Source organism: Azolla caroliniana, unplaced genomic scaffold (genome assembly GCF_043228905.1).
Source record: "Azolla caroliniana isolate FFs.n. ecotype wild unplaced genomic scaffold, voAzoCaro1.0.p SCAF_21, whole genome shotgun sequence".
Lineage (NCBI taxonomy): Eukaryota > Viridiplantae > Streptophyta > Polypodiopsida > Salviniales > Salviniaceae > Azolla > Azolla caroliniana.
In genome coordinates this window covers 7077222-7089802 of record NW_028230456.1, presented here as the reverse complement: position 1 = coordinate 7089802, position 12581 = coordinate 7077222, and the positions used below count along the sequence as shown (strand labels likewise).

General features: G+C 38.5%; 1 protein-coding gene across 1 annotated transcript; it reads left to right on the top strand.

The window, feature by feature from the left end:
* Positions 1-1196: 1196 nt before the first annotated feature.
* Positions 1197-4659, top strand: LOC147850551 (glutamate dehydrogenase 1-like). The gene is made up of 9 exons (XM_087336407.1): positions 1197-1342; positions 2020-2133; positions 2730-2951; positions 3057-3131; positions 3300-3416; positions 3544-3794; positions 3938-4013; positions 4089-4175; positions 4282-4659. The coding sequence occupies exons 1-9, from the start codon at positions 1235-1237 to the stop codon at positions 4465-4467; spliced, it is 1236 nt and encodes a 411-aa protein (XP_087192533.1). The 5' UTR covers positions 1197-1234; the 3' UTR covers positions 4468-4659.
* The last annotated feature ends 7922 nt before the right edge of the window (positions 4660-12581 follow it).

The window sequence follows — 12581 nt, the reverse complement described above, 5'->3', positions numbered from 1 at the left end:
TAGCAAAGGGCTTGGGTAAAATACTTTCGTAGGTTGTACAATTGTTAGATCACCAAACCAAAGAAGAAATGATGATACACCATTATATCGAAGTTGTTTTCAAAGAGATGATTGACTACTTCGTTGTCGTTGGTTAAATATATACCATGTGTACAAATAATCGAAATATCATTGTCAATCATCCTATGCCAAAAAGCAAAAGCAAATACATGCATTAATCATATTAATGACTGATAAAAAAGGGGACACAAAAAGAAGAAGAAGTAAGCGCCCGAAGGACAATGATTCCAAATAGCATTGGGCCATTTTTATTCCATAGTGGTGGTGGTGATGATGATTTCGCATGCCACTGCCATTTTGGTGAATAAATTCGTTTGGCGCGACGAAAAGACGATGATGTGCATCTCCAGACTTACTCGGTGCAACATGAGCCTCGATCATCGAAGCAGATCGTGTGCGAAAAAGACTTGTAGATGTCCGAGGGGGATAGGGGATGAAATAGGCGATGAAAGGGGTAAAAGGAATGAGCACAGATACGTTACGAGACATGATTGTGTGATTGTGAATGTGTGTGTGTGTGTGTGTGTGTGTTTGGATGAGGTCCCAAAAAACATTAGAGTTGATTTTGTGTTCTATGAAAAAACAAAAGGCAAAAAAAAAACAGTGTTTTTTGGGGGGGACAAACATTCATTTTTTATTTTATTTTTCCAATTTGTATTTCTTTTTTAAAAAGAATGGAAATAATATGTAAAAAAAAACAAAAGGCAATAAAAAAGAAGGAAGAAATCTAATTTTTAAATCATTTTTACATAGTAATCAAATTAATCGATTAAATAAGCAAATAAATAATCAAATAATAATAAAAAAATAGGCTCTCAGACCCTGGCACTTAGGCTTGGCCTACGTGGACGCGGGGAGGAGGCGACACGTGGAAAAGAGGTGCTGACAAGGACTGCGAGAAACGCTCAGAATGACAGTATAACTGAAGAAGAAGAAGAAGAAGAAGAAGAAGAAGAAGAAGGAGAAGGAGAAGGAGAAGCCCAAGCCTGTAATCTCTGTGCTCTGTCATACCTACATATGTATATATAAAGAAAGGCTCATTCTCTCCCTCTCCAACACCTGATCCATCATTCCATCTTCACCCCTCTGCACAGACAGAACAGATCTCTAGGGTTTTACTTACCCCCCCCCCCCCCCCCCCCCCCCTCCTTCTTTAAATCTTCCATCCATCACCATGAATGCCCTAGCTGCCACCAATCGCTATTTCAAGCAAGCCGTCCGGCTCCTGGGACTCGATCCCAAGATCGAGAAAAGCTTGCTCATCCCGTTCAGAGAAATCAAGGTACAGCTTCACAATCTTTTAACATGGATCGGTTTGTAGTACTGTGGATCCGGCCCAAAATCTCCTGAGTTCCAGAGACCTAGACTTAGCATCATCGGATGCTTGTAAAATGTGGTTTTTCTTCTGTCTTTCTACTGATCCTTGGAAATTAAGCCACACTTTTTTGGCAAAATCTGAATGAGCTTTTGTATATATTATGTAGAGAGAGAGAGAGAGCTGCTAACTGTAAGGTTTCCACATAAATTGGAACTGTAATAACCACATGTATGCCATATATATATGCTAGTAGTGCTTAACTCAAAGGGGGTCCTATATGTATGTACCACATATATATGTATGTGTCGAAATTTCGGAACTTCATCATGCTTAATGCAAAAGTTTGTTTCCATATGAAATTTCGGAACTTCATCATGCTTAATGCAAAAGTTTGTTTCCACGTGAAATTTCGGAACTTCATCATGCTTAATGCAAAAGTTTGTTTCCACGTGAAATTTCGGAACTTCATCATGCTTAATGCAAAAGTTTGTTTCCATGTGAAATTTCGGAACTTCATCATGCTTAATGCAAAAGTTTGTTTCCATGTGAAATTGTTGGAACTTCATCATGCTTAATGCAAAAGTTTGTTTCCATGTGAAACTTTACATTGGGCTTCGAATTTTGTTTGGTTATATTTACAGGTCGAATGTACCATTCCCCGAGACGATGGCACCTTGGCTTCTTTCGTGGGCTTCAGAGTTCAACATGATAATGCTCGTGGCCCGATGAAAGGTGGAATTCGGTATCACCCCGAGGTACACGTGTGTGTGTGTGTGTGTGTGTGTGTGTGTGTGTGTGTTAATACCTATATACACATGTCTTCTTTCAAATTTTCTCCTTTTAAAATGTTTACACTCATTCCCCAGACATGTCCCCCATGTTTAGAAGTTCTTAGACAATTCCTTGCATTATATTGGTCTAGTTCTAGGTCTTAGAACCTTGCTTGACTTATGAGCTATATAATAAGCGATGTGAAGCATGCCTACAAAATTTTGATTGACTAGGCTTTTTGCGGGATGTTTGAGCTCGATCCTATCCCTACAACATCTAGACAACTTTTGGAGGTTCTCTAGGGGAACAACCCCCCCCCCCCCCCCCCCCATTCGAAACTTATATAATGTAATTCATGATAGTACAAGGGAATGTGGGGGAGAAAATGTGCATCGTTTCCATTGGGGGGGCGGGGGGTAATAAAAACACCTCACACAATGTTGAACAATTGCATTGAGGGAAAGAAGTGGGTTGTTCCCCACTGATTGGAAAAAGGACTAATTTAGGTGTAGGTAACTTTGTATTGTATTCATCACTTGAGATTTGTACTTTAACAAGCTGTTTCTATTTGTCTTTGAAGGTGGACCCAGATGAGGTTAATGCATTGGCCCAGCTGATGACATGGAAGACTGCCATTGCCAACATTCCCTATGGTGGAGCAAAAGGTGGGATAGGGTGTGACCCTAGGCAACTGAGCCAAAGTGAACTCGAAAGGTTAACTCGTGTTTTCACGCAGAAGATCCACGATCTAATTGGGGTCCATACCGATGTCCCTGCCCCCGACATGGGAACTAACCCTCAAGTAACTCTTTCTTCATTTATATCTTGCTTCATGCTTACATTTGAAATATGTCTCTTTCAACCATATAGTTTTTAACTTTTTTGAGTTTTGATCTACTTCGCTTAGACCATGGCATGGATTCTAGATGAATACTCCAAATTTCATGGTTATTCACCGGCCATTGTCACGGGAAAACCTGTGGTAAAGCCTCTCTCTTGCTCTCTTTAGAATGTGAGAAGTGATCCTTAATTAGCTTTCTTGAAGTGGTGAAGTGAACCAAAAAATGTCCCTATTCCTTGACTAATGTTAAAGGTATAATGGTTAGCCATTTTTGAAGCAATACATTTAATAAAAACAAGTTTGTGTTAGGACCTTGGAGGATCATTAGGAAGAGATGCTGCCACAGGTAGAGGGGTCCTGTATGCCACCCAAGCTTTGCTAGCTGATAATGGCAAGTCCATCTCTAGTCAAACATTTGTTATTCAGGTGAAGGTTTTCACATCACACACTCTTTTTCAATGTTTCAGTTTCTTCAAAAGGACCTAGGGCCAAAATGTTAGGTTAGGTTTTTAAACTTTTAATGAAAGTGGAGTTATCTATTCTTCCATGCTAGGGCTTCGGGAACGTGGGCTCATGGACAGCCCGTTTACTTGCCGAGCACGGTGGCAAAGTCAAGGCGGTGAGTGATATCACGGGGGCAGTTAAAAATGATAAAGGGTTGGACATCCCGGCTCTAGAGAAGCACGTTGAGAAGACGGGAGGTGTGAAAGGGTTTGAAGGTGGAGACGAGATCGATCCGACCACAATTCTCTTCCTCGATTGCGATGTCCTTATACCCGCGGCCCTAGGGGGCGTGTTGCATAAGTCTCTTTTTTTACCTCCTTTTGATCTTTGAATTCATCCATATCTTGCCATTCATACTTTTGTTTAGGATGATATTCTAACTTCACATGTAACTAACCGATGCCTTACGAGTTTCTCACACTCCTTCGCCTTGTTTGATGTAGAGGGAATGCTAATGAAGTGAAGGCCAAGTTTATTGTGGAAGCAGCAAACCATCCTACAGACCCGGAAGCCGATGAGGTATAGAAAGCAACTTTTTATCTATTGGTTGTAAACATCACAAGATTTTTCATTAATGTGGAATTCTCAACTCAGATCTTAGCGAAGAAAGGTGTCATTGTCCTCCCCGATGTTTATGCCAATGGGGGTGGTGTCACAGTTAGCTATTTTGAATGGGTTCAGGTATGTGTTGTGTGTGCACATGCGGTTGCATGTGACAAGAAGTTTTAGATCTTTGTCCTCCAATGGATTTGTGAAGAAATTAATTTGATTTGCCCTTTGTTGACAGAACATTCAAGGATTTATGTGGGATGAAGATAAGGTGAACATGGAACTCAAAAAGTACATGGAAAGAGCATATAATGACCTCAAAGAGAAATGCAAAACTCATGAATGCAACTATAGGATGGGTGCATTTACACTCGGGATTCATAGAGTTGCACGTGCAACCGTCTTGCGAGGTTGGGAGGCTTGAAAAAATTTACACTAAGGGTTTCACAACATGCATTTGAATTCCAATATATAAAAATGGCATCGACAATGTTTACAAATTCCACAATACTACCTTTGGAAGTTCTATTTGAATAATGAGAGATTTTACAGGAGGCTCGCATGAGTCCACTTGGAAGTGATCTTTTTGTCATTGTCAATCTTAAGAAACATTCAAGCATACTTTGCAAATTAGTAAAAGTCTACCAAGCATGGGTAAGAATCTTTAAAGACCACATGAAATACAAAGTTCAAGTATGGTATAGAGGGCGAAACTTTATTTAAAGGGATAAAGGATAAGCTTGAACGTTGTCATTAAGATAAATGTTATGTACGTAAGATGATATGTGCACACTTTTTCTAGCTTAGGATACCATTTGGTAATATAAGTTGTACATTAATGCAAAGGTTGATTTAGAGCGAAGCTCTAATAACCTTTTGGTACAAGATAGAAACATTTGATTTTGAATCACAACACAAACTATTTATGTTTGGCATCATGCTTAGTAAAAAAAACATGCATGCAACTTGAATTTCTTATACATGTTTGTAAATGATACGTCAAAGTTCTTGCTTAGAAAAACTTCAATTATCAACGATGTTTCAACACGTTTAAAAAGGTATCTCATGTAAAAGCATGTCTAAGCATACGATGGAGAAAGGAAAAAGGTGGTGGTAGGTTAATGATCATGTGAGTTGACTATCTATAAACAAATGACACAACTACAATACAAAAAACACTTCACCGCATAAGTTCTAGCCATTATATACTCAGCCTAGAGTTTTTGATAATGCATAAGCAAGAGTGTTCTCAATGTACAAGTACAAGGATGCAAATAGCTTGAGAAATAATGTACAAGGATTATTAATGCCAAGTAATAGTTTCTTATGTACAATGTACAAGTACAAGCATACGCATAATTTCTCAATGTTTTTATACATGATATAAATAGCTTCACACAATGACATTTCACACCAAACAATATTGGTATATACGACTATTTGGTTCAATTGCAAGACAAGACTAGGAACTTAAGAGAAAAAATAATACATTTGGCATTGCTAAGTATAGGCATTGTAACCCTAGAGTGTTATAAATATTGAGCACAAAATGTTGAGGCTATGGATGTTAGGTTACTTTGAAAAAATCATGGAATTGAACATCCTTTTTTAGAAAGTAGAGGCGCGACTATTTTGCAGAATGTCTAATATCATGACAAATTCAGAGAAGTTCAATAGAAAAAAAAACCTAGCAACGTTAGCAAAGTTTAAGGGTCTTGTAACCCAAGAGCCCAATTTGTGCTTAACATAAGCACATTAATGCTAGGATCTTACAAGGTTATTGGTAATTGACAAATTGATTCAATGTTTTTTCTTGAGAAAGTCAAGTGTTATTTCAAGCTAAGGAGCAAAGACATTGAAAGATATAAAGAAGTCCACTTATAAGGGCAAAAGCTATTTTTTTCATTTGATAAAAGCCCTAAATTTTAGTAGAAGCCTTTTAAAGACTCAATGCTAAAGCCTTGAAAGATTTTGATGAAATAGTGATGACAAGACCAAGTAGGTGTCATCTACTCCATATTCTCGTGTCATATAGCATCAATGACATCGACAATGATGTTATGCCAACTCATAATAAACAAATCAACCCCTCCCATTTTGATCACTATATGTATGGAAAAAAGTAAAAATAAAAGAGAAATAGAAGAATAACAAAGGGGAATTAGTAAAAATGATGCCATTAATTTTCTTCTCTTGTAAAAGGGACAATGACCAATTGGCAACAATTTTATTGAGGTAGAAAGGAAAAAACTAGAGGTTTAGATCAAGAATAGGTTTTCTTGTGATTGAAAAAGATTCATGGAATTCATTGGTGAAAATTGAAGTTCAGACGTTGTTGCATCAATATTTATTGTCATGAAGAGAATAATGCAAATGAGAAACAATTTTGACTAGAACATGTGCCTAAAATAGTTCATCCATCTCTTACAATCACAAAATCCCTCCACAAGCTTGTAAGTTGTAACCTATTTTTCACCGTTTCCAATAGATGTCAATTGTGTCTATCATAGAGAAACTTAGAATTTGATAGAAGTCATTGAAAATTTTCAGTAATATGTTATTGATTTTGAACAATTTTCACTTGACAATAACTAAAAGAGAAAAGTCAAGGTAGTGAATGGAGAAGTTAAGAGTAGATTAAATTTATTTACATTAGAAACTTTAATACACTAAGGGAAAATCCAAATATGTTCATCCATGTAAATGATCCTAGCTCCACTACCATGAAGGGCCCAAGAAGGGTTTTGGCGAAGTATATGAAGTTAGAAAGGTCAACCAATATCATCAATTTAAAAACATTATAAAAAAATATAGAGAATGTCATCCATGTTCCTGAACTAATCACCTTGTTATGGAGAACAAATTGGAGTTTTGGGACAAGTTAGAAGAGGTTGCAAAGTTTGTCAGCATCACCAACTTTGGAACATCATGGAAAATAGGGAATAGGCTTGACATCATCGTGTCTCCTTTAGGAATAAGGTAGACTAGTTTTGGAATAGTTGGATGTTATAAAGGCAATCAACATCATCAACATTAGATCAATACGGTGTCGTGATGTGGTGGGCCCAAAGGTGGGAAAGTGGCTAAAAAAGAGGATAAGGAATGGAGTGAAAGCGTGCGAGAGAGAGAGAGAGAGAGAGAGAGAGAGAGAGAGAGAGAGAGAGAGAGAGAGAGAATGTGTAGCACGTGGGAAAAGGGCAAAGAAAGGGGAGCCACGAAGTGTAAATATGTAAATATAAAATTATTAATAAATAAATAAAGGTGAATGGCCTAGTGATTAGGGCCATTTAGTGTGTGTAGGAGGTGTAGCATTTGATTCTTTGCTAGAGTGGCCACATTAAAGTATATTCCTTTGTTTTACTTTTATATAGGGAATGGGATATTTATATTTAATGCAAATGAGACACCGAATGAGGGAGGGAGGGCATATTTTGGGTCCTTCATTCTTCGTTTTTGGGGTGGTCTTCTTCGGCATTTTGGGAGCTCAAGAGTATTCATCTTTGTCTTCTTCAAAAAAAAATCTTCTTTGACTTCTCTTTGTCTAGGTTTTGGCACTTTGACGGAGGGACTCTTCGCTCTCATCGTTCGTCTTCTTCAGGTTTCTTTTCATCATTGACTCTTCCTTTTAGGTTTTCGACGTTCAAAGGGAGGAGCTCCCCACACTCAATGTTCGTCGTGGCCCTCAATATCTTCAAGCTCGTTCCATTGAGGAAATAAAGAGGCAGTAAGCTACAATAGTGGTCATTTGTAGGGAGGACAGAGAGGCATGAGAACTCTACCTTGATACAAGGCATCGTAGCCATCAGCAGTACTTACAGTCTCAGCAGTCCACACTTGCCTACACCAGAAGCTTCATTCCTCTCACTTTCTTCTCATGCTTGAGCTCATGGCTAACTATTATATTTCTTACTACAACTTGTAAACCCTCTTCCATAAAGGGATTTTCTTGTATAAACTAAAACATAGGTCTTAATATGACTTCATTTTCGTCTTAATCTCGTGTTAAATCTTTAATTGCGTATTAATCTCTCCCTTGCATTTGTGTCATCCTTTGCTCGCATCTGCTAACATCGGCGCTCCCGAGCATTCATGTCATAGGAACGTTTCAACTAGGCGCTTCTTTCAACATACGCGTTTCTTTGACTAAGGGGTTTCTTTGAAACTAAGCGCTTCCTTCTACTAAGGGGTTTCTAAAACTAAGCCCTTCTTTCAACATGTACACGTTTCTTTCAACATATATGCATTTCTTCAACATATGCATTTTTTCGACAAGTGCGAGCTTTGACTAGTTCGATTTTTTAACTAGCACGAGCCTTCAACTAGTTTGATCTTTTGACAAGCACAATCTTTTTACAAGCGTGAGTCTTTGACTTACACCTCCTTTTGACATGCTTTGACACCCAAGTCTTTTCGACTCCTAGATATTTTTTGACCCCATCTTTTCTAGTACTCCTAACCTTATCGTCCCCTTGGTCTAAGACCCCCATGGTCCCCCACAAATACCACACGCATAATGCATGCACATGCGTTCGCGCAACAATTGAGAAACTAGATATGATCATTATGAATATCTTATCGTTGTCTCCCCTCCTTTGGACTTTGAACTAGATCAAAGCTTTACATAAATATCAAGATGTCAAAAAAAATGTAAATAATTATTGGACTATCATGGTCAACTCACTTATGGCAAAACTAAATAGATGTTTAATGGAGTCAAAGGGAAGTGCATGGAGTGAAACAAAAATGGAAACAGAGCTCATGGTCAAGGTGGCATTTGAAAACATGATAACACCATTGTTCACCTTGTCACCCTTCAAGTATTAATAGAAGAAAATTGTTTGAGAGGTAAGGAATTATATCAATTGGTGTTTTATAGACTTCAAGAAAGCTTTCAATATGGTACCTCATGAACATTTTTAGAGGTGCATGGAAGAACTCAAGGTGTTGAGTGATTATATGTTTGCAATTTTTCAAATCTATGAGATGCTTGTGTGTGTGTGTGTGTGCGCGCGCGCGTACGGGCGACAAATGAGGAGGGAGATTGAGACAAAACACAACTTCATTGATTTGGTTAGTGATAACATATAGATTAAGACATTAATAATTTGACTAATTGCAAGGCGAATTGATTTTTATGTCATAAGAGCCATACATGATCCCCAACTTGAAACTTAAGTCCTTCTACTGATGAGTCTAGACTTTTACAGTCACCAAATTTCTTATGTGTGGCTTTTGTCATAGGATTTTTGAGATTTTTGAATGTTCAAGCATCATCCAATGGGGACAAAATCTTGTGTTGGAAAAGAAGGGAGCATATTTAGTAGAAGATAATGGTCCAATGTTTGATTGGTACAACCAATTTGACCTTGCATCTCAAGATGATAGCCCAAAGAGATTTTAAACAATCAATTCAAATGATCCCAAGCAAGTGTTTCTAAAGTTTAGAAATAAATTATAGATATCTACTGTTAATGATGTCATGGAAAGACCATTATGTCTAAATAGTTCAAGCATATCTAGACTTGTTTGTTATCTCTTGACTATTAATTTAGTTTTTATGCATGGAAGGAAATGTACCCTTTTAGTGAACTAATGTGTAATGGCAATAAGAATTTTGAGGATGGGAGATACGTAATGAAATCCAAAGGTATAAACTTCCATTGACCATCAAGGATTGGTAAGGGTTGGAGCAATCCATATGGTCAATGTTGAGGACACTTTGACTGACAACATGCATCATAACTACAAATGTAGTCAACCAAGTTACGACGTTGCAACCACCAATAGCTTTGAGAAATTGATTCCTAAGTCTTGCAGACTCCAAAATGTCCAAACATTGGCATGTCATGATAGTGTTGTAATATTCATAGTTGAGAATGACCATCAATAGGGACATATAGTAGATTATTTCGAAAAAAACAAATCATGCTAACTTGACTTGTTATAATTTTTATGAGAACCTTTGGACCTTGAAAAAGAAGCATGATCTCGAATTATGTGATCCAACACATCATATGCAAATTCACCAACAATGATATCACTATGGATGGAATCAATAATAGTTGAATTTAAGGGCACTTTAAGATGTTAGTTTCCACTAAATCTAAAGTATCAAGACCCATGAAGATCCTCTTTTGATGGTCAAAAGCAAGCCCTCCTAAAAATATATATATTACATTGTCCTCTTATTTTCTCTCTTCTAGTGTCCTTATTCTCTTCTATCTTGTTCTTGGCAATGGTCTTATCATTGAACTACAATGGTAAGGAGGTCCTACTTATTGTCGAATACTAGTCTATAATGGCCATATTCACATTATCTCTTGGAAAAACTAGATTTAGGACAATTCTATAAATAGGTCAAAGAGCAGTTGCCCTAGCCTAGTTAGTATATAAGGGGCTTTGTAGCCTAGTTTGTTGTTGTTGTTCATCTTGAATAATACTGTTACATCTTGTGTGCCTCTGTGTCTCTCTCTCCATCTCATTTCTATTGTTTTGATCTTGTCTTCACTTGTACACTCAGTGATCTTCATGTCAAGGCGTTGTTGATGTTCCACACTGACGACCTCAGTTCCCAACATCTAGTATCAGAGTAGAGGTTCTTCAACTCGTTGCCAATCGTCATCAGTCTTCAATAGCATTATTGCTTTGCCTCCCTTGAAGAACCTAAGTTCAGGATCTCATCTTGAGAAGAGAAAGAAAAAAGAAGATTTGCACTCCACCGTTTTAAATCACTCTTGAAGTAAGTCAGTCAGTTGTACTTTACTCTTGTGATTGTAGCCGCTCGGAGTGAGTCTTTGTTCTGCAAGTTCTGCCTCAACCGTGCTTCATCAGGTTAGACGAAAATCGAATAGGTCGATCGACACCATTCACTCACTCGTCGTAATCACTCGTAGCAAATTGGGCTCCATGGAACAACTCCTATCAGTGCTTCACTTGGCTAGATGACATTCGGGAGGACCAGTCGACTCCGTCCCTCTCATCATTGTAGTCATTCGATGCAAGATTGGCATGGATAATTGGCACAAAATCTATGATCGACATCTCGAAATCGGCATCGGAATCAAATCGACGGATTCATATCCAACTCGGTTAAGTCGGCTAACTGTAGTCACTCTGGATAGAATTAACCAATAATTGAAGTCGATTTGACTTGTGTTCGAATCCAACTAGAACGATATCGGGTGAGCCAACCGACTACTACATCCCACCACCGTCGGTAGTCAACTCCAAATAGAGTCTAACAAGTCGACACAGATGGCATCAACATCCGGCTCATTAGAGATGAGTCTAAGGAAGTCCGACGGATCAAACTTCAACTTATGGAAGGAGCAGATGCAAGACTATCTAATAGTCAAGGGTCAAATAGATCCAATCGAGAGCGAAAACCCTCCAGAAGGAATCAAGCCGAATGAGTGGACGAAACTCGATACAATTGTTTGAGCCACCATTTGGATGCACTTGCCAGAGTCAGTGTACTTCATAGTGCAATCGTGTTTGACAGCCTTTCAACTATGGAAGACATTGTCGGACACTTATGACAAGAAGGTCACCGCCATGAAGATATATCTGATTCGGTGCCTTTACAACCTTCGAGTGAAAGAATCTGACTCGGTTCATACACACTCGAACGAGTACGAAAGCTTAATCTCCTAGATTTCGGCTTAGGGGACAACAATTGAGGATGAACTAAGAGCAATATTGCTCATGAGTAGTCTCCTCCTTTGTGGGAAATTTTCATCACAACTGTGTGCAATGCTTCTACTACTAGTGTGAAGTACTCCGAAGTTACAAGCGCAATACTGATTGAAGTAGCTTGGAGGAAATCATTTGCAAAAGATTCAATAGATGAAGCTTATGTAGTATACAAGGTTCGACCGACCGATCAAACAGTCAAGGAAGAAGTTCTTCCCGACAACCGAACAACCAACGAAGTCGGAGCAAGTCCCAGGACAACCAAATATGCAACTACTGCACGAAACCCGAGCACATCGAAGCCGACTATCGTGCACTCAAAGCCAAGAATAATAAGTCTCAGCTAGCTTATCAAAAGAGTAGCCAACATGAGGAGGTCAACTATGTCGGCTCTTCAGCTGAAGTATTGTCAAACGACCTGAACATATTATCCATTGAAAACCTAGTCGAATAAGAAGTTCTGCTTAGCACTGAGGAATCGAGCACATGGCTCCTGGATTCGGGTGCATCCTACCATGTGACCCCTCACAAATCCTAGTATCGGAAATTCGTAGCACTACGCTATTATCAAAATTTGCACTGTAGAAATCAAGTGGTTCTACACTAATACTACACAATGTCTTACATGTACTTGAGCTCTCAAGACCTTTGATTTCAGTCGGACAATTGGACGATGACGGCATTCGTGTCAGCTTCTCATCAGGAGGGTGGACACTCCGTAGGGGGAACCTCCTGCTTGCTCGAGGACCGAAAGTACATTCACTATACCTGTTATATGTCATACTCAAAGAGGGTGACTTGTTCTTGGTTGATATTCCCGTGGCTTCACTGTGGCATGGAAGACTT